This window comes from Pezoporus occidentalis, unplaced genomic scaffold (genome assembly GCF_034315485.1).
Source record: "Pezoporus occidentalis ecotype Australia unplaced genomic scaffold, CSIRO_AGI_Poc_V1 ctg663, whole genome shotgun sequence".
Lineage (NCBI taxonomy): Eukaryota > Metazoa > Chordata > Aves > Psittaciformes > Psittacidae > Pezoporus > Pezoporus occidentalis.
The window spans coordinates 1-27462 of NW_026916012.1; the positions used below are offsets into that span (position 1 = coordinate 1).

The 27462-nt window shown below is 64.8% G+C and overlaps 3 protein-coding genes across 5 annotated transcripts; all 3 read left to right on the forward strand.

Annotated features, from left to right (window-relative positions):
- The first annotated feature begins 6 nt into the window (after nt 1–6).
- On the forward strand, nt 7–5172 carry PRCC (proline rich mitotic checkpoint control factor). Its single transcript, XM_062640736.1, has 7 exons — nt 7–537; nt 1487–1534; nt 1899–2471; nt 2879–2974; nt 3691–3834; nt 4296–4361; nt 4766–5172. Exons 1-7 carry the CDS (start codon nt 112–114, stop codon nt 4850–4852), a joined length of 1440 nt encoding a protein of 479 aa, XP_062496720.1. The 5' UTR covers nt 7–111; the 3' UTR covers nt 4853–5172.
- A 2575-nt stretch (nt 5173–7747) lies between these two features.
- Nucleotides 7748–18555, forward strand: INSRR (insulin receptor related receptor). 3 transcript variants are annotated; one of them, XM_062640737.1, is made up of 22 exons: nt 7748–8098; nt 8943–9497; nt 10801–11113; nt 11442–11584; nt 11691–11835; nt 11922–12136; nt 12205–12331; nt 12452–12690; nt 12768–12935; nt 13030–13225; nt 13513–13554; nt 13637–13905; nt 13999–14135; nt 14748–14913; nt 15459–15570; nt 15666–15736; nt 16238–16467; nt 16549–16659; nt 16772–16931; nt 17346–17475; nt 17559–17693; nt 17840–18555. In XM_062640737.1, exons 1-22 carry the CDS (start codon nt 8005–8007, stop codon nt 18090–18092), a joined length of 4011 nt encoding a protein of 1336 aa, XP_062496721.1. In that variant the 5' UTR covers nt 7748–8004; the 3' UTR covers nt 18093–18555. The 3 variants fall into 3 exon arrangements, with proteins under 3 accessions (XP_062496721.1, XP_062496722.1, XP_062496723.1); XM_062640738.1 differs by having other exon boundaries at nt 15462–15570; XM_062640739.1 differs by lacking the exon at nt 17840–18555 and having other exon boundaries at nt 17538–17665.
- Nucleotides 18556–18943: 388 nt separating this feature from the next.
- NTRK1 (neurotrophic receptor tyrosine kinase 1) lies at nt 18944–26216 on the forward strand. Its single transcript, XM_062640740.1, has 17 exons — nt 18944–19232; nt 20171–20245; nt 20398–20469; nt 20843–20911; nt 21127–21281; nt 21362–21510; nt 21641–21767; nt 21859–22188; nt 22657–22674; nt 22836–22894; nt 23068–23170; nt 23924–24070; nt 24181–24311; nt 24406–24578; nt 25177–25417; nt 25693–25851; nt 25943–26216. The coding sequence occupies exons 1-17, from the start codon at nt 19051–19053 to the stop codon at nt 26126–26128; spliced, it is 2376 nt and encodes a 791-aa protein (XP_062496724.1). The 5' UTR covers nt 18944–19050; the 3' UTR covers nt 26129–26216.
- Nucleotides 26217–27462: the final 1246 nt, after the last annotated feature.

Here is a 27462-nt window from a genome sequence, read left to right on the forward strand (position 1 = left end):
CCCGCTGTGCTCGCGGAAGGCGCGGTCGGCGGCGCGGCCTAGCCCGGAGGGCGGATCCTCGGCCTCGCGTAGCGGCGGCTGCCCGCGGAGGGCCGCCCTCCTCGGGGGGCCATGTCCCTGGTGGCCTACGCCAGCAGCGAAGAGGAGAGCGATGCGGAGGAGCCCGCGGGCGACGAGGAGGAAGCGGCCGCTCCTGCTCCTCCTCCCGCCGCAGCCCAGCAGGCCCCGGCCCGGGGCCTCTTCGCTTCTCTGCCTCCCCCCAAGGCCCCCGCGGGGCCGCCGCCGCCGCCTCCCTTCCCTATGGGCCCCCCTCCCGGCCTGAGGGGCTTCGGCACCGGGCCCGAGCCGGGCGGCAGCGGGGGGGAGCAGCAGCCGCGGCTCGGGGGGCTCCTCCTGCCCCCGCCCAGGAACGCGGCCACCCCCGAGGCCCCGAACGTGCCCGCTCCGGCCGCGGCCGGGCCCGATTTGAGCCTCCCCAAGGCCAAGAAGAGGACGGAGCCGGTGCGGATCCCGGTGCCCGAGCTGCGCGGGGGAGATGTGAGTACGAGCGGCTCCGTCCCGCCCGGGCGTTGGCATGGGGGGAGCAGCGGCTCCTTCCTCCTCTGCCCCCCCCCTCCCCAGCACAAGGGGCTCCATAGGAGGAAGGAGCCCGGTGAGGGTGCCGGGACCCCGGGGAGCTGGGGCTGCCCCATCCCTGGCAGTGCCCAAGGCCAGGTTGGACACAGGGGCTTGGAGCAAGCTGCTCCAGTTTAAGGGGTCCCTGCCCCATGGCAGGGCTTGGAGCTGGAGGAGCTTTAAGGTCCCTTCCACTCAACCCATCCCATGCTGATCCAGGAGGGCACCCGAGGCCGTTGTCGTGGCACCGGCAGGGGGATTTGCCCTGGCTGCCGGCCCTAATCCTGAAGAGCTTTGCAGAATTAACCTGGTGGAGAAACCCTCTTTAGAATCCTAGCGGAGCAACCCCAGCTTCTCCCCAGCCCGGCTTCCCCCTGCAGGGCCCGAGGTGATGGTGCGGGCGCATCCCCCTCAAGTCCCTTCTGCTCTTTGCTCCCGAGCCGCAGCTGCTCCGGCCCGGTGCTTCTGGCTCTGCAGGTTCAGGCCCTGCGGACCTTCGGGTGTTTGCTCCCCTCTTTGCTTGCGCTCGCAGCCCCTTGGAGGGCTCCCGAGCCCTAAATCCGTGATGGGAGCAGGGAAAAGCAGGTCCCCGGCCCCCTTAGTGAGCGCCTTCCCCTCTCCCCTTCGCTGGGCCTGGCCTCGGACGCTCCCGGTGGGACAGGAGCTGCTCCTGGGTCGCTCTCACAGCAGGAACCAAGGAGGGGTTTAGCTCCCTGCCCTGCCCTGGGTGCGTCGGAAGGGCTGGACCGCATCCCCCATGGTGATGCTCAACCCGGACCTGCATGGCTGGGCTCTTTGCCTGCTTTGGTCCTAGGTTGCCTTTGGCGTTTGGGTGCCTCCCGTTGTGCTGAGCTCTCTTTCTCTTTCTCAGTCAGATTCCGAGGAAGATGAACCAAGCAAGAAGAAAAATCCTCTTCAGGTAAACCCCTGGAATGGGAAGCGTTTGACTTGGGACGGAGCTTGGGCTTTCCACTGGTACCAATGAGCCCCTTTAGCACGTGGCTTTGAGCGGATCAAACCGCTGAGCTCCCCTCAGGGATTGCCCCTTTTCGGGGGCAGTTTCATCCCTTTCAGCCTCCAAAAGCCAGGGGTTGAGGGGGGAACCTGGCACCTGCTTGCAAAGGGCACTTCTAAGCCAACCGATGCCCCTGGTGTGCTCAGAGCAATGGGGAAGCCGTTGGTGCGGGTGGAGAGGCGCGGACGGGCAGCAGAGCTCCTGGGTCTCACTCGTTCCCCTTCTCTCTCCTCTTCGGGTACCGTTCGCCCTGCCTGGAACCCTGCAGAGCCGCGGCGAGGGCTCGGGTTTGTCGGCGCTGCTTCCCCAGCCCAAGAACCTGACCGTGAAGGAGAGCAACCGGTTGCTTCTGCCCTACTCCGTCTCGAGGAGAGCGGGAGAGAACCCCTCTGACGGCAAAGCGAAGGCGCCCGCCTCGTCCTCCAAAGCCAAACCTCCCTCCAAGCCAGCAGTGCCCACGACTCCTTCCCCCTCCGCTATCAAAGCCGCTGCCAAGAGCGCGGCGCTGCAGGTAACCAAACAGATCACGCAGGAAGAGGATGACAGCGACGACGAGCTCGAGCCAGAGAACTACTTCTCCTTGTCTGACAGGAGCGAGCCCGGCGCGGTGGGTGCCGACACCTACCTGTACTCTGGCCCCGGGGTGCCCGAGGAACCCCCCCCCGGCACGGAGCCGGAGCCCCACTTCCAGGACGCTGCTGCCAACGCGCCTCTGGAGTTCAAGACGGGCGCAGGCTCCAGTGGGGCTCAGCACACTTGGGTGCCCAAGCCTGGAGAGGATTACAGCAGCCAAGCCTACAGCCAGTTCCCTGCCTACGGCGAGCCTGGCACCTATTATCAGGTAGGTCCTGCTCTGGGGAGGCCGCCGGGATGAGCTGGGGGTTGAGGTGGTTCTGGGAGCAGACCTGCAGCTTGTGGGGATGTCACCTGCGAGAGCAGGGGCACAGGGAGCAGAAATCCCCGGTGTTAACACGCCAGGGGCTGGGTCGGGGTGGAAGGGAGCTCAAGCTCCTCCTCCTCCAGCCCTTGCCGTGGGCAGGGACCCCTTCCACTGGAGCAGGGTGCTCCAAGCCCCATGCAACGCGGCCTTGAGCACTGCCAGGGATGGGGCACTTCCCGCTGTGTGTAACGCACGCTGCTCCCCAGCAGCCGGTGGGGTGAGGGCCGGATTCCGTGCTCCATCCCGGGACCTCGCTGTGGGGATGCTCCCGGGCTGATCTCCCAACCTGCTTCTCCTTCTGCTGACAGGATTACTACAGCAGCAGCTACTACCAGGAGGGGGAACCGGCGCCGGCAGCAGCACAGGAGATGAGCAGCGACTCCTCCTTCATCGATGACGAAGCGGTTGGCACTTCCCTCCCTGCCCTGCTGCAGGATTGCTGTTTCAGCTCTGTTGGGGCACAGGACCCCACCGGCACCCCCTGTGCTTCGTGCTCACTTGTTCCATGGGGTCTAGCAGGCGGTGGTGTCCTCCCTGCGGTCTCTTGGGCTGCTGCTTCAGCGGGTCCATGTGTGATATCCATCAGGGGTGTTTGCTTCCAGAGCCCCATCCCCTCCTTGTGAGGGGCAGACAGAGGGGGTGAAGCTGTTCCCTGCTGAGCTGCACATGAGCCACCCTCGGGGTACCTTCATGGTGCCTCCTCCAGCGCGGGGGTGAATTAAACCCCTCAAACCCCTCTTTTCAACCACCTTTTCCCACTGTTGATCCCGTGCAGAAGCTGCCAGGCTCATAAACCCATCTCCGAGGGACCTCTGCCCTTCAGAGGTGCATTTGTGCCGTGGGAGGCGGACGTGCTGGCAGCAAAACCTCAGGCACCTCCCTAGAGCTTAAACTCAGGAGGCTGAGGTGCCGATGAGGAGGTGCTGTTCCCTCTTGTGCGTGGGGCAGTGAGGTTAGAGCCTTCCTGCTGAGAGCTTTAGGGCCTGTGGCAAAGCAGAGCTCCCCTTGCTAGCAGGGGAGGTGGTGGGTGGTGGGGCTCGTGGCATGCTCAGGGGCTCAGCCTCCATCCCCCTTCCTTGCTCCAGTGCTGCTGTAACCCTGGTGCCTTCTCTCGTTCCAGTTCAAGCGGCTGCAGGGCAAGAGGAACCGAGGGCGGGAGGAGATCAACTTTGTGGATATCAAAGGTGATGATCAGCTCAGTGGAGCCCAGCAGTGGCTCACCAAGTCCTTGACGGAGGAGAAGACCATGAAGTCCTTCAGCAAGGTACAGGCAGAGCTGGAGGTGTATTGGCTGCAGTCACCAGCATGGGGGGGGACGGGGACCCTTGGGTGTTGTATGAAGAGTTCCACATCAGAGCTGCTCAAAACACGGGGTGCAGGAGGTGAAAACCAGCCAGGAACTGCTCCAGAGCCCTTTAACAGGAAACAAAGCACCTCAGAGTCCTAAACTCTGAGACTGGATCCTCAAGGATCACCTGGTCCATCCCCTCTTGGCTAAAGCACGGTGTAGCCAAGGCAGCCCAGCTGAACCTTCAAAGGATCCAGGGATGGGGAATCTGCCACCTCCCTGGGGATGTGATTCCAAGGCTGATTGTTCTCATGGTGACAGCATCCTCTCGTGTCCGAGCTCCCCTTGCCCCGGCTTTGTGCAGGCTCTGCTCGCGTTCCGCTCTCTGGGTCGGGATCTTTGCAGCCTTTAACAGTTCACTTCCTTTGGCTTCCTAGAAAAAAGGAGACCAGCCCACGGGGCAGCAGAGGAGGAAGCACCAGATCACGTACCTGATCCATCAGGTGAGCGGCGCCAGGCACCTGGGGCCACCAGCACCCTCGGGGCAGCAGCACCTCGACCCTGAGGGTCTCCTAGCCCTGAGCTCCTGCTGGCCTTTGGGTCTGCTTCACTCCCCCCCAGCCCCAGTGTGTTCAGGGGCTCTTTGCCACCTGTCTTCCTTCCACCCCATTGCCCTGTGCTTCGGGAGCAGCTCCTGACGCTGTCCCCTCAAGAAGCCACGTTTCAGCTTGAACGAGCTGCCTGTGCATCCCTATGGAGTCAGGCCTCTGGCATGGGGATGCTGCGAGCTCCTGGGAGGAGGCTGCTGCCTGCAGTGCCCGGGCACCCCCGGCAAAGGGGTGGGGGGGTGAAGCTCGGGGGGCTGCTGACTCAGCAGCGCTCATCTCCGTCCTCTCCTGTCCCGCAGGCCAAGGAGCGAGAGCTGGAGCTGAAGAACACTTGGTCTGAAAACAAGCTCAGCAGGCGCCAGACTCAGGCCAAATACGGATTCTGACCCCTCTGCCCTGCTCCTTGGCTGTGTCCCAGGGGACCTCCCGTGTTGGACTGCTCCTGGGCAGCACCCAGGCCCTCCCCTCCGCCACGAGAAGGGTTTCATGCGCCTGGGCCTGAGCCTCCACCTCCAACCTTTCCCCTCCCTCCTTAACAAGCAAGCCCATGGAAGGGTCAATCCAAGCCTGTTCCACACAACGGATCCCGCCCCAGGCAGGAGCTGGGCCTGGCACGAGGCTCTGGGCACGGGGGCTGCTCCTTCTCCCGTGCAGCCTCCCGCAGGACCCTTGGGCAGAGTCTCAATAAACTCCCAGTTCCCACTTTGCTCCTCTCCTGGACTCGCTGCGCGCTCGGAGCGGGATCGGCCTCTCGGAAAGACGCTTCCAGGCCCTTGTGCCCCCTTCTGTTGTGGTCCCTTTGTGTTGGGGCATCCTCGGGGCTGAGGAGCTCCCCAGCTCCTCTCACGCCACCGCTGCTGGTGTCTGGATGAGGGATGCTGAGTCCCTGCTCCTGTCCTCGGCTCCAGCAGCCTCCAGGTGCCGAGGGGGAGCTCCTCTTGCAGGGCAGAGCTGGGGACACCCGGCTGTGAGCGCAGGGAGGATCCCGAGGTGCTGTCGGATGAAGATGCTCCGTGTGTGTCAGTGCATTTCCTGCCCCCCCCTTCCTCCTGCAGACCCCTCCCCGCAGCCCAACCTCAGTGGCCTCACTCTGTTGCTAAAGGGGCCGGAGCTGGCGCTGCCCTCCCATTCCCACCACGGGTTTTAGTGTTGTAAAGCAGCTTCTCGTCGTTGTTGGATTTAGGACTCCCAAAGGGTTTTTTTTTTCTCCCCCGTTTCCTGTTCAAACCAAGCAACCCTGAGTGAAACCTTTCCTTAGAGTGCTTTAAAGCCCCCCCCCCCCCATTCCCGGGTGACTTCCCGGGATGTTTTAGTACTTTGGGAGCCCCTTTGGAGCGTTGGATGAGCAGAATCGAGTCACTGGTGAGTAATTTATTGCTCTCTCCCCTGTGGAGCCCAGGCCTCCAGCGAGGGATTTGATAAAGGAATAAACTTTGCAATGAACTCAATCACATCAGGGTCCAGCCCTTGGTGCTCGGCTCCTTGCTCCAGGTATCCTGGATCCGTTCTCCCTTCCCACGGGAAGGCTGAAGCCCATGGTTTGGGAGCTGCCTTGGTTTCCCCTCCGAGCAGATGCTGTTGCACAGCCAGGGGTGAAACACTCCACCAAGGGCATGGGCTCTGGGTTTTGCTCTGCCGTGATGGGGATTCCTGACCCTCGGCATTCCCGACCCTCAGCATTCCCGCTTGGAGCGTGGTGACGGCAGAGCCGGGGCTGGAGCTCTGCTCCCAAACCCTTCCTCTGTGGCCTCCAGGGGGGTTGTGGGGTCCTGGAGCTTGAAGCCCTTTTCCTATTCCTATTCCATGCGTAGCAGCTCGCGTTTAGCACTAGAGGGGAGCTGGGATAAAGGCCCTGGAGCTCTCCTCCTGCCCCCGAAGGCTTCCTTTGGCAGTGAAGGAGCCCCTGCAGGTGCTCGTCTGGGACCTCCCTCCCATCCCAGCACAAACCCTGACCCCCCCATGCACGCCCCTCTGCCCGGGCCCACAGGGGCTGGAGCCGATGGGATGGGGGGGACTGCGGCTGCCTGCAAGGGGCAGGAAGCAGCGATGGAGCTGCAGGAGCCTTGGCTGATGGGACACATCCAGGCAGGGTGGCCCCGGGAGCAGAGCAGGGTGAGCCCAGCACCATCAGCTCCATCCCAGGGCAGGGCTGCAGTCACCACCCCTGGAAGTGGTCCCACGCCGTGGAGCCGAGGCCCTCAGTGCCATGGGTTAGGGGTGGCCTTGGCAATGCTGGGAGCGGTTGGACTGGATGAGCTTGAAGGGCTTTTCCACCCTGGGTGATCCCATGATTCCACGTCAGCCGCGATTCCCTCCTGGTGCCGCCTGCTCCAGAGCCAGCCCCACGCTGGCACGAGGTGTCTGAGAACAGGGATTCGAGCTGGGAATGGCTCATCCATTGCACCGGGACAGGGATGGGCTCTGCAGAGCAGGGATGGGGATGGGGATGGGGATGGATCCCGAGGCACCAGCCCCAGCTCTCTCCACCTTAAGAGCCCCACGGCCCTCCCTGCACCCTCGCACCCACTTCCCCCACGGCAGTCACCAGCCGGGTTTCCTGTTCTCAACCCTTGTTTGGGGACCGCTGCTGCAGGACGGATCCGGCTGCTCCAGACACCGGGAATTGCCCCTGAAAGGCTTTTTCCAGCAGAGAGCTTCTCTTGGGACCCACAGCCAGATCCTGCCTCCATTCATCCCTCCGTCCACCCCTCCCTCCCTCCGTCCCTCCCTCCCTCCTTCCCTCCCTCCCTCCCTCCCTGCCACCCTCCATCCATCCCTCTATCCCTCCCTCCATCCCTGTATCCATCCCTCCTTCCCTCCATCCATCCCACTATCCCTCCATCCATCCCTCCATCCCTCCCTCCCTCCATCCCTCCCTCCATCCATCCCTCTATCCCTCCCTCCATCCCTGTATCCATCCCTCCTTCCCTCCATCCATCCCACTGTCCCTCCATCCATCCCTCCCTCCCTCCCTCCCTGCCACCCTCCATCCATCCCTCTATCCCTCCCTCCATCCCTGTATCCATCCCTCCCTCCCTCCATCCACCCATGGGGCTGCCCCACGGCCGGACCCTCCCCTCTGCTCAGCCCTAGAGTGGGAACTCAACCTCCCCTCATCCCCGCTCCTCTCCCGCAGCTCCTCCCGCTCCCGGGGGGGGACCGTGGGCTCCCGGCCCCGTGCTCCCGGGGGGTGACCGCGGCGCTGTCACCTTGCACCGCACCGGGGGCTCCACCGGCGCCCGCTGCATCCCTGCCCCGAGCCCCTGGGTGCCGCTGGGGACCCCGGAGCGGCTCGGCCCTTCCCCGCTTCCCGGCCCATCCCGGCGGGGGGGGGCGGTGTTTGCCCTCCTCTATTTCCCAAACAAGCGCTGGCCGCGGCCCGCGCAGTTTTCAGGCTAAATATTTGGTGTGCGGCAGCCGACAACAACGCGGAGGGGCCGCGGGGCCGCCCCCGCCCCATAGCGCGCTCCATAGGGGCCAGCGGCCGGACACGGAGCGGCAGCGCCCGAAGCAGGACGGGGCCGGGGTCCCGGCGGGGATGGGGACCAGGGTGCGGGGCGCCCTGCGGATGGGGCTGGTGCTGCTGCTCCTCGGCCCCCTCCCGCTGCCCCCCGTGCGGGCGCCCTCCGAAAGTAAGTGCTGGGATGGGGGGGGGCTGTGCATGGGGGGGTTGTAAAGCTCTTTGGGTGCTTCCTGCCTCGGTTTCCCTCCCCGTGTGCTCTGAATCCCCCATCCAGGAAGAGGAGAATGGGGACCCCCCCCCCTCCATTTGTTGGGATGGGAAGAAGGGAGCGTGGTGGGAGGTTTGGCTGGAGCTGGGAGCTGGAATGGTGGGAAGGAGCCATGGGCAGCGCTGTCAATGGGGGTGAATGGAAAAGGGAAGGGGGGGGCTCCTGTGGCTCCTATGGCCATAGGGGGAACGTCTGGGATCAGGATCTGTCCTGCCCCCCCCGTCCCTGCTGCACACGCAGAGGGTCCCTGCGCCCATGTGCATCCATGAGCTCCCGTCGCTGGGATCTCAGCACTCAGCACCAGGGCCCGGGCTGGGGATGCTGCAGCCGGGAAGCCGCTGCCTCCTCCTTGCATCCCTGCTTGCGCTGGGAAGTGCGGGATGCTCCTGCGATATTCCCTCTCTTTGGGTGGGGAAGCCCCGCGATGGCAAACCCAGCGGGGGGGCACTGGGAATGCTGGAGCAGGACCTGCATCACCACACATCAATGGGGGGGGAGATGCTGTGAGCTCCCCATGGAGCATCCTGACCCCCGCGGGGTGCAGGGCCGTGGTGTGGGGCTGACAGGAGGCGAGACAAGAGCCAGCCCTCGTTAGCATCACCCCTGAGCCGCCTGTCACAGCCGCTCCTGTCACCCCAACCATGACAGCCGCGGCATCAACCCCCCCGTGCACGGTGGTGCTGGGGGGCAGCTGCCCCATCCCCGCTGCCCACAGCGTCCCCCCCCTCCCTTGTCGCCACCGCAGTCTGCGGCAGCATGGACATCCGCAACGACGTCTCCCAGCTCCAGAAGCTGGAGAACTGCTCCATCATCGAGGGCAACCTGCAGATCCTGCTCATGTTCACCACGGGTGCCGAGGACTTCCGCGGCCTCAGCTTCCCCCGCCTGCTCATGATCACCGAGTACCTGCTCCTGTTCCGCGTGTACGGGCTCGAAAGCCTCCGGGATCTCTTCCCCAACCTCTCCGTCATCCGCGGCACCAACCTCTTCTTCAGCTACGCCTTGGTCATCTTTGAGATGCCGCACCTGCGGGACGTGGGGCTGCACAGCCTGGGCCACATCCTGCGCGGCTCCGTGCGCATCGAGCGCAACCAGGAGCTCTGCCACCTCTCCACCATCGACTGGGGGCTGCTGCTGCCGCCCGACGCCGGGGACAACCCCTACATCGTGGGGAACAAACCGGCCGCGGAGTGCGCCGACGTCTGCCCGGGCATCCTGGACGTGGAGAAGCCGTGCGCGCAGACCAGCGTCAACGGGCGCCTCGAGTACCGCTGCTGGACCTCCGGCTACTGCCAGAAGGGTGGGTACCGGCGGGGCCCGGCGCGGCCATGGGGCCGCTGGGCCCTGCGGAGGGCGGGCGGGGGGTAACCGGAGCCGCGCTGTAACAGCCCCGCTGCCGCTGTCCCGGTGCGAGGTCACCGCGGGCCCCTCCCGGGCTCGTTTGCTGTAAACAGGAGGCTGGGCAGGGGGTGTGTACAGTAAACACCGATCCTTATCGGGGCTGCGGCACCGCCACCGGCACCGCGGCCGGGCACCGCGACCTGCAGCCACAGCCACAGCTTCCCTTCCCTTCCCCTTCCCCTTCCCCTCCCTTCCCTTCCCTTCCACTTCCCCTTCCCCTTCCCTTCCCCTTCCCCTTCCCTTCCCTTCCCTTCCCTTCCCTTCCCTTCCCCTTCCCTTCCCTTCCCTTCCCTTCCCTTCCCTTCCCTTCCCTTCCCCTTCCCTTCCCCCCTTCCCCCCTTCCCCTTCCCCTTCCCCTTCCCCTTCCCCTTCCCTTCCCTTCCCCTTCCCTCCCCTTCCCTTCCCTTCCCTTCCCTTCCCTTCCCTTCCCTTCCCTTCCCTTCCCCTCCCCCTTCCCTTCCCTTCCCCTTCCCTTTCCCTTCCGAGTGCACTTCCCCTTCCCCTTCCCCTTCCCCTTCCCCTTCCCCTTCCCCTTCCCCTTCCCCTTCCCCTTCCCCTTCCCCTTCCCCTTCCCCTTCCCTTTCCCTTTCCCTTTCCCCTTCCCCTTCCTCTTACTCCTCCTCTTCGTCCTCCCCCTCCCCCCTTTCCCTTCCCCTTCCCTTCCCGTCCCTTCCCTTCCCTTCCCCTTCCCCTTCCCCTTCCCCTTCCCCTTCCCTTCCCCTTTCCCCCCTTCCCCCCTTCCCCTTCCCCTTCCCTTCCTTTGATTCCTCCCTCCCTCTTTCCCTTTATCCCTTCATCCCGTTATGCATCTACCCCTCCTTCCTCCATTCCTCCATCACTTTATTGCTCCATCACTTCATCCCTACATCTTCTTTTGCGTGGAGACCTCAGAGCAGCTCCCACGGGAGCTGGAGTGGGGCCTTCATCAGGGGCTGTAGCGATAGGACAAGGGGTGATGGGTTCAGACTGAACCAGGGGACGTTCAGGTTGGATCTAAGGCAGAAGCTCTTCCCTGAGAGGGTGCTGAGGCACAGGGTGCCCAGAGGAGCTGTGGCCGCCCCATCCCTGGCAGTGCTCAAGGCCCGGTTGGACGCAGGGGCTCGGAGCACCCCGCTCCAGTGGAAGGGGTCCCTGCCCGCGGCAGGGGCTGGGGCAGGCGCTGCTCCCGGCCCCAAGCCCCCCGTGCCCTGTCCCCCTCGCAGTGTGTCCCTGCGGCGCGGGCTCCGCCTGCACGGCCTCGGGCGAGTGCTGCCACGCCGAGTGCCTGGGGGGCTGCGGGCGGCCCCGGGACGGCCGCTCCTGCGTCGCCTGCCGCCACTTCCAGTTCCAGGGCCGGTGCCTGCCCTCCTGCCCGCCCCGCACCTACGAGTACGAGGGCTGGCGCTGCGTGACCGCCGAGTACTGCGCCAGCCTGCGCAAGGTCTCCGGCAACCCCCGCCACGCCTCCGAGTTCGTGCTCCACCAGCGGCAGTGCCTCTCCGAGTGCCCCGCGGGATACACCAGGAACGGGAGCAGGTCCGGAGGCGAGCGGGCAGCGGGTGATGGGGAGCGGCTGAGGGACCGCGAGAAGGATCGGGAGGATGGAGCCAGGAGGGGGCTCTGCTCCCAAGGGATGGGGCGGGAGGAAACGGCCTCAAGCTGCCCCGGGGGAGGTTGAGATGGAGCTGAGGACCAGTTCCATCCCCGTTGGCTGCCCAGAGCAGTGATGGAGTAGCCGAGGCTCTCAGTGCCACGGGTTAGCGGTGGCCTCGGCGGTTGGGAGTGGATGAGCTGAAAAGCGCTTCCCACCCTCACTGATTCCCGAATTCCCTGGTCCTGGGTCCTGTCCCCGTCCTGCCTGCAGCATGTTCTGCCACAAGTGCGAGGGGCTGTGCCCCAAGGCCTGCAAGGTGGGCACCAAGACCATCGACTCGACGCGGGCGGCGCAGGAGCTGGGCGGCTGCACCCTGGTTGAGGGCAACCTCATCGTGAACATCCGCCGGGGCTGTGAGTGCTGGCTCCAGCCTCCTGCATCCCACCCTGCCCAGGGGGCAAGGAGAGGGGTGGATGAACCGGGGTGGGGGGGTTCCTCACACCTGTGTCTTGTCCCCAGATAACCTGGCCTCGGAGCTGCAGAGCAGCCTGGGCCTCATCGAGACCATCACGGGCTTCCTGAAGATCAAGCACTCCTTCGCCCTCGTCTCCTTGTCCTTCTTCAAGAACCTCAAGCTGATCCGCGGTGACTCCATGGTGGATGGGTGAGGATGGGGCATGGATTTGGGTCCGGGGGGTCAAATGGCTTTGGGGTGCCCTTTCCCACCTCTTCCATGCGCGTCTCCTCCAGGAATTACACCCTGTACGTGCTGGACAACCAGAACCTGCAGCAGCTCTGGGACTGGAGCCACCACGTCCTCTCCATCCCCGTGGGCAAGATGTACTTCGCCTTCAACCCCAAGCTGTGCCTGGCCGAGATCTACCGCATGGAGGAGGTGACGGGCACCAAGGGGCGGCAGAACAAGGCTGAGATCAACCCTCGCACCAACGGGGACCGGGCGTCCTGTGAGTACGGGGCTGGGGAACGCGGTGGCATCTCAAGACCCTGCCCCAACCCTCCCTCCCCTGCACAGGCAAGACCCAGCCCCTGCGCTTCACCTCCAACGTCACCGAGTCCGACCGCATCTTCCTCAAGTGGGAGCGGTACCGGCCCCCCGAGTACCGGGACCTCCTCAGCTTCATCGTCTACTACAAGGAGTCGTGAGTGGTCCCCATCCACCCTCGTGGGGGGTTCGGGAGCCCCATCCCGTGGGGTCCTGCTGGACCCCGGGGGGTTGCGCGGCTGGGAGGGGGACCCCAATGCCTGGATCTGTGGGGCAGACCCTTCCAGAACGTGTCGGAGTACGTGGGGCAGGACGCGTGCGGGGCGCAGAGCTGGAACGTGCTGGACGTGGAGCTGCCGCTCAGCAGCGAGCAGGAGCCCGGCGTGGCCCTGCTCAACCTGCGGCCCTGGACTCAATACGCCATCTTCGTGCGCGCCATCACCCTCACCACGGCCGAGGAAGGGCGCAACTACGGCGCGCAGAGTGAGGTGGTCTACATCCGCACCATGCCAGCGGGTAAGGGATGGGGCCGGGGCTGCGGGGCCCCACGGCGGAGCCCCCGAGGGGCACTGACCATCCCCACGTCCCCCCAGCCCCGACGGTGCCCCGGGACGTCATCTCCATGTCCAACTCCTCCTCCCACATCGTGGTGCGTTGGAAGCCACCGACGCAGCGCAACGGCAACATCACCTACTACCTGGTGCTGTGGCAGCAGCTGGCTGAGGACATGGAGCTCTACGTCAATGACTACTGCCACAAAGGTGAGGCCGGAGGAGTGCCGTGGCTGGGGACAGGGATGCTCGCACCGAGCCAGGCTCCGGGATCACCTCCAGCCTTGCCCATCCCTCCCCGCAGGCCTGAAGCTGCCCACGAGCAGCGCGGACACGCGCTTCGGGGCCGGCGATGGCGATGGTGCTGAGGTGGAGCAGGATGCGGAGGAGCGGTGCTGCCCGTGCCGCCCGGCCGATGGGCAGCTCCACATGCAGGGGGAGGCTGAGTCCTTCCAGAAGAAGTTCGAGAACTTCCTCCACAGCTCCATCATCATCCCCAGGTGACGTCCAAGGGGGGTCCTGCGTTGGGGTCCCCGTTGGTGCGAGGGTTGATCTCAGCTGCCCCTTGGTGCCCATCACGTCCTCCATGGGGTAGATCTGAGCCAGGCACAGCCTGGGCTTGAAGGCAAAGTGCATCCTGCCCATGGGGATGGAGAGGACGTGGTGGCTCCGGTCCCAGAGCTGCTGCAGGTTCTGGCTGTCCAGCACGTGCAGGGTGTGATTCCTGGAGGAGGACGCATGGATGGCGTTCCCGATGGATCCTTTAACCAATTTCCCACTATCCCAGGCCGCCCTGGAAGGTGACGTCCATCAACAAGAACCCCCAGAGGTGAGCGGGGACCCCACCAGCCCTTCCCTACTCAGCTTTGGGGAGCGACCCCACCTGCTCCATCCCTCCCTGTGTCCCGCAGGACCCAGAAGCGCCGCAGGGACCTGGTGGCCGCTGCGTCCCCGACCAACGTGTCCTGGGTGGAGCCTGCGGCGCCGCCGCGTGGCACCGGCGGGGACCCCAAACCCCACTTCCAGATCTTCGAGGACAAGGTGGTTCGGGACCGCGCGGTGCTGTCGCGCCTGCGGCACTTCACCGAGTACCGCATCGACATCCACGCCTGCAACCACGCCGCGCACACCGTGGGCTGCAGCGCCTCCACCTTCGTCTTCGCCAGGACCATGCCCGAGCGTACGTCCCGAGCCTGCTTCCATGGCTCCGGAACGCGCCGGCTGGAGGGAGGGGCGGTGATGGGAGCTGAGCCCCTCCGTGCCCCCTCTCCAGCGCAAGCTGACAACATTCCCGGGAACGTGACGTGGGAGCCGGCGGGGAAGAACAGCGTCCTGCTGCGTTGGGAGGAGCCCCACAACCCCAACGGGCTCATCCTCAAGTATGAGATCAAGTACAGCCGCGAGAGCGAGGTGAGGAACCCCCCGCAGCACCCCCTGACGTGTCTGGTTATGGGGGCAAAACACCCAACGATCGCTTCCCTTCCCATCCCCATCCCATCCCTTCCCCATCCCCATCCCATCCCTATCCCTTCCCATTCCCATTCTATCCCCATCCCTTTCCCTTCCATTCTATCCCCATCCTTTCTCCTTCTCATTCGCATTCCCATCCCCATCCCTTCCCCTTCCCATTCTATCCCCATCCTTTCTCCTTCCTATTCTCATTCCCATCCCCATCTCTTCCCTATCCCTTCCCCATCCCATCCCCATCCTCTCTCCTCTCTCTCCTTCCCATTCTCATTCCCATCCCCATCCCTTCCTCTTCCTATTCTATCCCCATCCTTTCTCCTTCCCATTCTCATTCTCATTCCCATCCCCATCCCATCCCAATCCCCACCTGATCCCCATCCCTTCCCCTTCCCATTCTATCCCCATCCTCTCTCCTTCCCATTCTCATTCCCATCCTCATCTGCATCCTCATCCCTATCCCATCCCCTTCCCATCATCTCATCTCCCTCCCCCCGAGGCCCATGCATGGCTGGGGTCAATGCAGCCCCTTTGCCACCCCACCATTGTCCCCCCCAGGAGGTCACCACCGTTGTCTGTGTGTCCCGCCACCGCTATTCCAAGTACGGAGGGGTCCACCTGGCTCTGCTCCAGCCGGGAAACTACTCGGCCAAGGTCCGGGCCACCTCTTTGGCCGGCAACGGCTCATGGACGGGGCTCATCAAGTTCTACATCCTGGGGCCAGGTACCCACAAGGGACAGGGGGACACCAGCAGGGTCCCCAGCCATGGGCATGGGCTGTGGGGCAGGGAGCTGGGGGTCAGGGATGCTGCTGGGTTGGGAGCCTCCAGCCAACGGGGACCTCCCAGAGCTGCTCAGAAATGAGCCTCCAGGGGTTGGAGCTGGAGGAGCTTTAAGGTCCCTTCCAACCCAAACCATTCCATGATTCCACCTTTTACAGCAGTAACAGATTAAGTTCTAGTCAGGCTTTGGTCCTTCTAACTTCCTCCCTGCACAACCCCGTGGTCCTCCTGAGCTGCTGGCTCCAACATTCCACCAACATTCCTTTTATCCCTGATTTCCAGCCAAAGCTCCCTTTCGTCCAGGCCAGTCTTCTCCCATCCTTCACTGGACTGGGGAGTTGGGGGACTGGGGGACACTGGAGGATCAGGGGATGTTGCTGGATTTGGGGATGCTCTGGGATGGGGACACCCCTGGCCCAATGGGGGTGGTGGGTTGTATCCTGCAATGTGTGGGGTGGGCTGAGTGCCCACGGCCGCCTGCTCCCAGCAGCCGAGGAGGAGTCCAACAGCTTCTACGTCCTGCTCACGGTGGCGCCCGTGGTGCTCATGGTGCTCATCTCCTGCCTCGCCATCTTCGTCTTCTTCTACAACAAGAAGAGGTAGCGACCATCCCCGTGGCGCCGGGGCTGGGATGTGGGGCGGTGGCACCGAGCACCCCCCAACCCCGTCCTCTGAGCGATGCCACCCCTGGCAGGAGCAATGATGGGTACCCCAGCGGGACGCTCTACGCCTCCGTCAACCCCGAGTACTTCAGCACCTCGGACAGTGCGTGGGGACGGACAGGGATGGACATGGCCATGGGATGGGATGGGATGGGATGGGATGTGGTTGTGGATGAAGATGGAGATGGGGATGGGGACAAGGATGGGGACAAGGATGGAGATGGGGACAAGGATGGTGATGTGATGAAGATAAAGACAGGGGGATGAAGATGAAGACAGGGTCATGAAGATGAAGATGTGGCTGGGAATGGAGATGGGAATGGGGATGAGTATGGGGATGGTGATGCGATGGGGAAAAGGATGGAGATGGGGACAAGGATGGTGATGTAATGGGGATGGGGATGAAGATGAAGACAGGGTCATGAGGATGAAGATGTGGCTGGGAATGGGGATGAGGATGAGAATGGAGACAAGGATGGAGATGGGGTGGAGATGGGGATGGGGACAAGGACGGAGATGGGATGGAATGGGATGAGGATGGAGATGGAGATAGCGGCAGGGATGGGGATGGTGACGGTGAGAGCGGGCCCCCCTCCCTCTGCAGTGTACATTCCTGACGAGTGGGAGGTGTCGCGGGAGAGGATCACGGTGATCCGGGAGCTGGGGCAGGGCTCCTTCGGGATGGTGTACGAGGGGCTGCTGCTGGGGCTGGATGCCGAGGGCGAGGAGACCAAGGTGGCCCTGAAGACGGTCAATGAGCTGGCCACCATGCGGGAGCGCATCGAGTTCCTCAACGAGGCCTCCGTCATGAAAGCCTTCAAGTGCCACCACGTGGTAGGTGGGGAGCCAAGGGAGACAGAGGGGACATGGAGGGGTCTGGCCCCAAACCGGCCACCCCTCTTTGTGCCCCCCAAGGTCCGTCTGCTCGGTGTCGTGTCCCAGGGCCAGCCAGCCCTGGTCATCATGGAGCTGATGACACGTGGGGACCTGAAGAGTTACCTGCGCTCGCTGCGGCCTGACGCCGAGGTGAGGGGCTGGCCAGGTCCCACAGTGCCCATGGGCACAGGGACCCCCACCCCATCCCTGGGGGGGAGACCTGGAGCGTCCCCCAGCCCCCGGGTTTCTGTGCCCGGTGCAGAACAACCCCGGGCTGCCGCCGCCGTCGCTCAAGGACATGATCCAGATGGCCGGGGAGATCGCCGATGGCATGGCCTACCTCAACGCCAACAAGTTCGTGCACCGGGACCTGGCTGCCCGCAACTGCATGGTGTCCGAGGACTTCACCGTCAAGATTGGAGGTGCCAGCCCCACACAGAGCCCCAGACAGGGTGGAAGGGACCTTAAAGCTTCTCCAGCTCCAGCCCTCCCCATAGGCAGGGGCACCTTCCACTAGAGCAGGATGCTCCAAGCCCCGTGCAACCAGGTTAAAGCCATTCCCTACATCCCTTGTCCAAAGCTCCCCTCCAGGTTTCTTGGAGCCCCTTTAGGCACTGGAGCTGCTCTGAGGTCTCCCCCAGAACCTTCTCTTCTCCAGGCTGAGCAGCCCCAGTGCTCCCAGCCTGGCTCCTATGGGACCTGCTCCAGCCCCTGCTCATCCGGATGGGATCCAACAGCTCCGTGTCCTGACGCTGCGGACACCAGAGCTGCACCCAGTGCTGCAGGGAGCATCCTGGCGCTCACATCCCCCATCCTCCTCTTCCTCCCCCCCCCAGATTTCGGCATGACCCGGGATATCTACGAGACGGATTATTACCGGAAGGGGGGCAAGGGGCTGCTCCCCGTGCGCTGGATGTCCCCAGAGGCCCTCAAGGACGGCATCTTCAACACGCAGTCCGACGTGTGGTGGGTGCTGGGGCACGGGGAGCCCTGTGGGGCTGGGGGGGAGCCGGGGGGCCGTGTCCCAGTTGAGTGCCGTGGTGCTGCAGGTCCTTCGGGGTGGTGCTGTGGGAGATCGCCACGCTGGCCGAGCAGCCCTACCAGGGCATGTCCAACGAGCAGGTCCTGCGCTTCGTCATGGACAACGGGGTCCTGGAGCGCCCCGAGAACTGCCCCGACAAACTGTGAGCGTGGGGATGGTGGAGACCCCCCCCCAGAGCCCTCCCCTTGTGCTGCTCAGAGAGCCCAGCCCTGCGCCCATCACCCCGGTGTCTGGTCCCTGGGTCCTCTGGGCTGCGCCCCAAGCCCAGCGGTGCCTCTTCTCCCGCAGGCACGAGCTGATGTGCCTGTGCTGGCAGCAGAACCCGCGGCAGCGCCCTTCCTTCCTCCAGCTCCTGGAGAGCATCAAGGACCACATGGCCCCCGCTTTCCGCACCCTCTCCTTCTTCTACAGCCGCGGTGGCTCCGGAGAAGCCCCCGACGCCGACGTGGATCAATCCCATGGGAAGGACGAGCCCCCCGAGTCCCCACCGCCTTCCCCTAAGGACCGCGGCTCCAGCCGGCTTCCCAATGGGATGGCCTGAGCCCATCCCGGCGTGTCCTTGGACTCTGCATCCCCCGGCCACCCCCCCACCGCCGGGACCCCCCTGTGTTATTTATTGCTTCCAAGGAGTGGGTGCTTTGGGAAAGGGGTGGTGGGAAAAACCAGGATGCTCCATGGGGCGCGTTTCCCCTGGGAATATATTGGGGTGCTCCGAGCCGAGGGGAAGGAGTGGGAAGGCACCGGATGGACGGAGACCGCCTTGGTCTGTCCTTATCGTTTTGAGAGGGGAGGGAAAAGGGGTCTGGGTCCCCCCCACCAACCAGCGACCGGGTCCCCCCCTCTTTTACACGTGGGGAAACTGAGGCGCGGGGCTGTCCTCTGCCCCCCGCTGCCGTCCCCAGCACTGGGACCGGACTCAGGGCTCCGCTGGTCTGGGTAAGGGGCTCCGCTGCCTGATCTGTGCCCGCGGGATGAGCGCGAATAAAGGGGGGATGAAGCTCGGACGTGGCGGTGCCTGGTTTGGGGGGGTCACGGTGAAAGGGGGGCGCAGCTCAGGGGGGGCCATTCCCCCCCCCCCCAGCCCCATCCGCTTCCTGCGGCACCCGGACCGGGATTAAAGCAGGGAACTGGGGAGGATGCGGCGGGCGGCGGCTCTGCTGGGGGGGGGTGGCGGGGGTTGGTGTTGGTGCCACCAAATGTCCCCCGTCTCCAGCCTCTCTGCACCCCAACACTGCAGGAGCCGGGGCAGCTCCGTCCCGCGTTGGGATCCTGGGGTCACACGGGGGGTGCTGGGATGGGTTCGATGGCTCCGGGTGCCCCCGGTCCGAGGGGGCTCCTGCCCCGCTCCATCCCGGCCGGGGGCGGTGCCGGGGCGGGGGGAGCCGCGGCCCCTCCCGGGGGCCGGTCCCTGCGTGGCTCTTAAGCCCCGCACGGCCCCGTGCTCGGGCTGCCGGGCAAGTGCGAGGGACGGCGGCCCCGGCCCCGGCCCCGGCCCCGCGATGCCGCCGCTGCCCGCCTGGCTCTGCCTGGCCGCGCTGCTGCTGCCGCTGCCAGCACCGGGCGCTGCCGGTCCCTGCCCCCGGGGCTGCCGCTGCCCCCGGGCCGGTTCCGTGCTCTGCCGGGAGCCCGGCACCGTGAGCAGCCTGGAGCCGCTGCTGGGGACCGGCGGCTTCACCGACGTGTGAGTGGGGCTGGGGGTGATGGGGCTGGGAGACAGGGCAATAGGGCTGAGGGTGACGGGGATGGGGCTGGGAAGTGATGGAGGTGGTGACGGTGGGTCTGAGGCATGTGGTGATGGGGTGATGGAGCTGGGGGTGATGGGGTGATGGAGCTGGGGGTGACGGAGTAATGGAGCTGGGGGTGATGGGGTGATGGGGCTGGAGGTGATGGAGCTGGGGGTGATGGAGTGATGGAGCTGGGGGTGATGGGGTGATGGAGCTGGGGGTGATGGGGTGATGGAGCTGGGGGTGATGGGGTGATGGAGCTGGGGGTGATGGGGTGATCGAGCTGGGGGTGATGGAGTGATGGAGCTGGGGGTGATGGAGTGATGGAGCTGGGGGTGATGGGTTTGGGGACAGAGCAAGGGGCCTGGGGGCTGCTGCTGCTGGGGCTGGGCACCCGGAATGTGATGTTTGGAGGATCTCTTCTCCTGCCCCTCCTCTGTCGTGGTTTGCAGAGGAGGGTCCTGGGGTGGGAGGGGGTGCAGGACCCCCCCGTGCAGCCCTGGCCGTGCCGCATTGCCGGGGCTGGCTGTGGCGTTGTCTCCGTGCCTCAGTTTCCCCACGTGCCGGGGATGCTGCATCAGTTCTTTGTTCACTGGGTGGGGACCGGGGTCCCCCAAGAGACCCCCCTGCTCCATCCCCACAGCCTCATCCACGGGGGTCACAGTGGAACCAACCTCCTTTCGGTGGGGGTCTGAACCCCCACTTAGCACCTGACAATTCGGGGTTGCAGGAGCAGCCCCCATTGCCAAAGGGGTTTTCCTTCCTCCCCCGCCTTGGGAACAGGGGAAGGGGGGGGGGGGACGGCAGCCGGTGCCTCCCTCCCCCTGTGCTTTCTGGCAGCCCCCGGCACGGGGCGTCCTTCGCTGCCCCCCAAACCCCTCCTCTGCCCCCCCAGTGTCATCGAGAACCAGCGGGCGCTGACGGCACTGACCCGGGCTGACACCAGGATGCTGCGGGAGCTGCGGAGCCTGTGAGCACCCCGGGAGCCGGGGAGGGGGGGTCCCTGTGTGGGGAGGCTGGGGCATGGAGCCTGATCCTGCAGCAGGGAGACAAAGGGGGACCGCTCCCAGGATGGGGATTTCGGGGTTCCCATTGCGGGCGCTCAACCCTTGCCTCCCGCAGCACCATCTCCAGGTCGGGGCTGCAGCACATCGCTGACGATGCCTTCCTGGACACCCCCAGGCTGAGCCATGTGTGAGTGTGTGTGTGTGTGTGTCCCCAGCTCCCTTCCCCATCCCTGCGGGCGCTCAGGCCCGGTGCAGGGTGACCGGATCGATGCTGTCACCGCGCCGGGGGGGGGGACACATGGGGGCTCTGCTACTGAGTGGGAAACCATCGACCTGGGGGGGCTTCTGCCCGCCCCCCGCCCCGGGAGCTCTGTGCTGCCCTGGTGCGGGAGGGACGGGCCCTGTCCTGGGGTGCTCGGGGCTCCCTTCTCGCCTGGGAGCCGGTGGCCCCGTGGAAGAGGTGGTTTTGCTTGGTCACGGTGTGACCCGGTGCCAGGGTGGGGTGAAGCAGGATGGGGTCTGCGGTGGGAAGGGGCGGCTGATGGGCTCCATCCCGGCAGGAATCTCTCCTTCAACGCGCTGCAAAGCCTCTCCTGGAAGAGCTTCCAGCATCTGCCCCTGCAAGAGCTGTGAGTGATGGGGAAGGGGAAGATGGGAGCGGAGCATCCCTGGCCGGAGGAGGCAGGGACAGGGCTGGGGATGCAGGGAGAGGGAGGCTCTGACAGCCCCGGTGTGGAGATGGGGACAGGGGTGGCACCTGTGGCATCCGGCTCGGGGCAGGACCAGTGGCATTGGGAATGCTCACCCGCGGTGGGTCCTTGTCCTCTTCCCTGCCCCATCCCAGCGTCCTGGTGGGGAACCCCTTCAACTGCTCCTGCGGGCTCCGCTGGCTGCAGCTCTGGCACATCGGGAGCCGGCCCGACCTGGGCAACCAGTCCCTGGGCTGCTGGGATGGCTCCGCGCTGGTGCCACTGGGGAGCCGGCCCCTGCGCGCCTGTGGTAGGTGCTGATCCCCCCCCCTTCCTGAGCCCCCTGCTGGGGGAGAAACCCGGCCCCGCTCACCCCCGTGTCCCGGGCAGAGCCCCCGACCGTCCGCATCGAGCCCCCCGGGGCCGCGCTGCGCCAAGGGGACAGCATCAACCTCACCTGCCTCATCGCGGCCGAGCCGCCGGGCACCGCCGAGTGGGTGCTCCCCGACGTGGCCCCCGAGCTGCCCGTGGTCACCAAGGCAAGTCAGGGCCATGGGGCTCAACCCCAGCGGGGCACGGCCCCATCATCGCCCCACCATGGCCACGGGGGGCTGCATTGGGCCGGGGGGGGGGTTGTGTTGATGTTTGCTCATCCCGATGCTCCCGCAGCTCTCGGACCAGGAGCTCGTCCTGGAGATCAGCAACGTCTCCTCCAGCCTCAACCACAAGGACCTGACGTGCCGGGCAGAGAACGTGGTGGGGCCGGCGGAGGAGAGCGTGGTGCTGAACATCACCTGTGAGCAGCCCGGGAGGGGGGGCCTGGAGCAGGGTCGGGTTTGGGGTCTGGCTCCGGCACCCATCCTGCTCCCTGCGTGCGTCCCCTTCAGTCCCCCCCGTGATCCTGCTGCTGCACGAGGCCATCCCGCAGCACTTCTGGTGCATCCCGTTCTCCGTGGACGGCAACCCCGCTCCCAGCATCCGCTGGCTCTTCAACGGCTCGGCCCTGGAAGAGGGGCCCTACATCCACACGCGCATCGTGGAGTACGAGCACAACTCCACGGTGCTGCACGGCTGTCTCCAGCTCAACCGCCCCACGCACGTCAACAACGGCATCTACACCCTGGTGCTCCGCAATCCGCTGGGAAGCGCTTCCCGCAGCGTCCCGGGCCGCTTCATGGAGAACCCCTTCAGCTTCAGCCCCGAGGAGCCCATCCCCGGTGGGTGCTGCCCGGGGGCTCCATCTCCCGTGCACGGCTCCGGTGTGGCTCAGTTTCCTCAGGGGTGGGAGAAGGGAAAGGCAGGGAATAACGAGGTTTTTCCTCCTTTACCTTGGGAGTAACGAGGTTTTTCCTCCTTTACTTTGGGAATAATGAAGTTTTTCCTCCTTTACCTTGGGAATAACGAGGTTTTTCCTCCTTTACTTTGGGAATAATGAAGTTTTTCCTCCTTTACCTTGGGAATAACGAGGTTTTTCCTCCTTTACCTTGGGAATAATGAGGTTTTTCCTCTTTTTCCTGGGAATAATGAGTTTTTCCTCCTTTACCTTGGGAACAATGAGGTTTTTCCTCTTTTTCCTGGGAATAACGAGTTTTTCCTCCTTTATTTTGGGAATAACAAGGATTTTCCTCCTTTGGCTTTGGAATAACGAGGTTTTCTCCTTTCTCTCCCCCGCTGGGCTGCACCAGTGTCTCTGTCTCCACTGGGTGAGTGATGGGCACTGCAGTGGGTACAACCCCTGACCCAACAGGGCTGATGCTGGGGTACCCCCATCCCTGCGCTGCAGGACAGTTGCCATCCCGGTGCCCCCCCACACACAATGGGGCCCCCTGCCCCACACTCACCCCACACCCTTCTCCCACCCCAGGGACCAGGAACAGCTCATTGGATGGGCCCGTGGAGACGGCGGATGAGCACGCGTTCGGGGTGAGGGGGTGCTCCGTGCCTGGGGGACCAGGGCACCCCAAAAAGGGGGGGCAACAAAGCCTTAGGGCCCAGAGCCGAGCGGGATGCGGTGGGGCTGAAGGGCAGCGCTCCCGTGCCTCGGTTTCCCCTGGGCTCTGTGGCCGTTACCAAGGGCCTGTCCCCGCCGTGCCCAGGTCTCGGTGGCCGTGGCCCTGGCCGTGTTCGCCTCCCTCTTCCTCTCCCTCATGCTCATCGCGCTCAACAAGTGCGGGCGCCGCTCCAAGTTCGGCATCAACCGTGAGTGTCCCCCCCCCACCCCAGGGACAGGCACCGGGACAGCCGGGGCTGGGACACAGCGGTGGGGAGGGGGACCACAGCCGGGATGCTGATGGGGACCAAGCGTGGGGATGCTAATGGGGACCAAGGGTGGGGATGCTGATGGGGATGTTGATGGGGACCACAGGCAGGGACATTGATGGGGAACATTGAGGGGGATGTTAATGGGGACCAAGGGTGGGGATGCGGAGGGGGACCAAGGGTGGGGATGCTGATGGGGACCAAGGATGGGGATGTTGATGGGGACCACAGGCATGGACGTTGATGGAGAACATTGGAGGGGATGTTGATTTGGACCAAGGGTGGGGATGCTGATGGGAATGTTGATGGGGATCACAGGCAGGGACATTGATGGGGACCATTGCAGGGGATGTTAATGGGGGCCAGGGGTAAGCCCGTTGATGTGGACCAGGTTTGGGGGCATTAATGGGGACTCTGTGTGGGGAACATTGATGGGGACCATTGGGGGGGATGCTGATAAGGACCGTAGCGGGTGCTGCCTTCCCCCCCCCGCAGCACAGGCAGCAGCTGCTAATTCACTCCTGGAATAGATTCAGCCTCTAAATGGGTTTGATGGGGCTGCCTGGCCCCCAGGGGCCGGCCCGGCCGAGGGGATGCTCGGTAGAGCCTGGCACTGGCAGCGCCGGCTGGAGCGAGGGGGGGGACAACATGGGTCCCCCTCGATGGCCTTGTCCTTGTCCCTGTCCCTGCAAGGCTCGGCCGTGCTGGCCCAAGAGGACGACCTGGCCATGTCGCTGCACTTCATGAACCTGGGCAGCAGCCCCTTGTCCTCAGCAGAGAGCAAGCTGGAGGGGCTGAAGAGCAACTTCATCGAGAACCCCCAGTACTTCTGCGACGCCTGTAAGGGTTTGGAATGGGGAGGGACGGACCCCAGGAGCATCCTCCCAGTGCCTCATCCCTGGTGCAGGGTCGGGGGGGGCACTGATGGGTCGGGGTCCGTCCCCCCCCAGGCGTGCACCACGTGCAGCGTCGGGACATTGTGCTCAAGTGGGAGCTGGGGGAAGGCGCCTTCGGGAAGGTTTTCTTGGCCGAGTGCTACAACCTCCTCCCGGAGCAGGAGAAGATGCTGGTGGCTGTGAAGGTGAGGAGGGGGGGGAACGATGATGATGATGATGATGATGATGATGATGATGGGGGTGTCTATGGGGGGGTTGTTTGATGCCGCCTCCCCGCAGGCCCTGAAGGAGGTGACGGAAAGCGCCCGCCTGGACTTCCAGCGCGAGGCCGAGCTGCTGACGGTGCTGCAGCACGAGCACATCGTCAAGTTCTACGGCGTCTGCACCGAGGGCGAGCCCCTCATCATGGTCTTCGAGTACATGAAGCACGGGGACCTCAACCGCTTCCTCAGGTGGGCCTGGGGGGGGGGGGGTCTCAGCCCTCCCCTCCCCTTTCCTTGGCCGCTCCATCAGCGCTGCCAGCCTGCTCCCTGCTAATGCAGCCCTCCTTGCAATATTGATTAGATTAGCTGTCTGAGAGGCTCAAATAGAGAGAGATTGGCCATCAGCTGGAATGAGCAGAGACTTTTCGATTGCCCCCCCAGGTATTGCTGCTAGACGGGGGGGGGACAGCGCGGGGGGGGGAAAGCTGCCAGAGGCATCGCTTTAGTGGCCGCGCTGAGCTCTGAGACGTGGCTGCTGTGATTATCGTTATGGGAGTTGGCATTAATGGTTGTGCCGAGCAGAACCCCCCCGCCCCAGCTCCCGCTGTCAGCAGCGCTCGGCATCAAAGGCAGAGCTGCTGGATGCGGCCCCCGGTTCGCACCCCGGCGGCCTCCGTGGAGCCGGGGACCGCTTTGGGATGGAGGGAGCTCAAAGCTCCGCGGGCAGGGGCACGGTCCCCTGGCAGCTCCGTGGTGCATCCTTCCCGGCACCGCCGCTCCCTCCCTTTACCCCCATTGCCCCCATTGCCCCCCGTGCCCGGCTCCGAGCAGCCCCTGTGCCCGGCAGGTCCCACGGCCCCGATGCCAAGATGCTGGAGCAGGGGCAGGGGCAGCCCTGCGGGCCGCTGACGCTGAGCCGCCTGCTGCAGATCGCCACGCAGATCGCCTCGGGCATGGTCTACCTCGCCTCGCTCCACTTCGTCCACCGGGACCTGGCCACCCGCAACTGCCTGGTGGGCCACGACCTGGTGGTGAAGATCGGGGACTTCGGGATGTCCCGGGACATCTACAGCACCGACTACTACCGGGTGAGCCGGGTGCTCCGCTCCCATCCCCGGCCCGTGCCCAGCCCTGCTCAATCACAGCAGCCCAGTCTGGGGTGGGGTGGAGGCACCTTAAAGCCCATCCAGTTCCATGCCACTGCATGGAGCAGGGAGCTCCAGCCTGGCCTTGAGCACTGCCGGGGATGGGGCTCCTCCGGGCACACTCAGTGTTAAAACAGCTCTAATCTGAGGCACATCTGGGGGCTTGAGGGGGGAAAAGCGGGGGGGTCCTGCCCCACTGATGGCCCCGCTGCGGGCAGGTGGGGGGCAGGACCATGCTGCCCATCCGCTGGATGCCCCCCGAGAGCATCCTCTACCGTAAGTTCACCACCGAGAGCGATATCTGGAGCTTTGGCGTCGTGCTCTGGGAGATCTTCACCTATGGGAAGCAGCCCTGGTACCAGCTCTCTAACACCGAGGTGGGTGATGGAGGGGGGGGGCAGAGGATGGTGTCAGAGCCCCCGGGGGTGTGTGGGGGAGTTATCCCACCTCCATCCCCTATCCCCACAGGCCATCGAGTGCATCACGCAGGGCCGGGAGCTGGAGCGGCCCCGCACGTGCCCCTCCGAGGTGTACTCCATCATGCAGAGCTGCTGGCAGCGGGAGCCCCAGCAGCGCCGGCCCATCAAGGACATCCACAGCCACCTCCAAGCCCTGGTCAAGACCCCCCCCATCTACCTGGACATCCTGGGCTGAGGGGGGGACCCCTTCCAAGCACCCTCTGCTCCCTGCTGCCCCACTGCCTCCCGCCCCATGGATCCCCCCGGGCTGATGCTCCAAGGGAGGAGGGGGGGAGAGGGACAAAACCTTATTTATAGTGGAAAATTCCCTTCCCAGCCCCCCGGGGGGGGCTGCGGGGCTGGGCTGGGGCCCCCAAAGGCTGATGGGGCAGAGCTGAGAGCTCCCAGCACAGGCTCGGGGCCAGTGCTCGCGCTGGGAGCCCAGCTCTAGGGGGGTGGTTTAGGTATTCGGTGGCTCGGCTGCTCCTTCATCCCGGTCCGTGGCTGGTGGGATGCTCCACTCTGCAGCACAACCGGTCCATAATAAAGCTGTCCGCCCCCCTGCCCCCCCCGCACTGGGACCTGCTGGCTCCGGGTGGGATTGGAGCGGCTTTGGGATAAAAAGAGGGGGGTTTTGGAGCAGGGAGGCTGTGGTGAGGGGAGAGGATGTGCCCGGGATGCAGGGACGAGGTGTGCCTGGGATGCAGGGATCATGTGTGTCCGGGATGCAGGGATGCAGTGTGCCCGGGATACAGGGATGATGTGTGTCTGGGATGCAGGGATCATGTGTGTCCGGGATGCAGGGATCATGTGTGTCCGGGATGCAGGGATCATGTGTGTCCGGGATGCTGTGTGCCCGGGATGCAGGGCCAATGTGTGTCCAGGATGCAGGGATCATGTGTGTCCGGGATGCAGGAACAATGTGTGTCCGGGATGCAGGGATGCTGTGTGTCCAGGATGCAGTGCAGGGATGATGTTCCTGTCCGCAGATGCAGAGAGTGAGTCATGGGGCTCAGCATCCCTCCAGGATGCTCTTGCCGTACCTCAGCCGGGTGCCTGGGTCCCGTTGCCGATGGGTCCAGGGGATGGATAGGACTCCACGGCACAAAGCCAAAGGGTGAAGCCCCCCCTTTCCCCACAGCCCTCATCGGAGCCAGGGGGTTATCACATGCCCTGTAGCATCCACTCCATCATCCCCCCTCGGGCTCTCCGGCCGCCTTGGTAATGGTCGAGACCTGGATCTGACCGTAATGGAGCTGAATTGATTCCATCTGGCTCATTAGGCAGGGCCTGGCAGCTCTTTTGTTACCCACCACGACCCGAGATAAGCAGGAGGAAAGGGGGGCACGGAGGGGAAACTGAGGCAGGGGCGAGAGGGAGCCAAGGGGCTCAGGACCCCGCGGGGCCGGGGCTGGATGGAGGAGCCCCAGCCCGTGTGCTCCATCCCCAGACCCCACAGTGGGGCTGGACCCAGCTCCAATCCCTTTCCTTGTGCAGTGGGGAGCTGCTGCGGACAGGATGCGAGCCCAG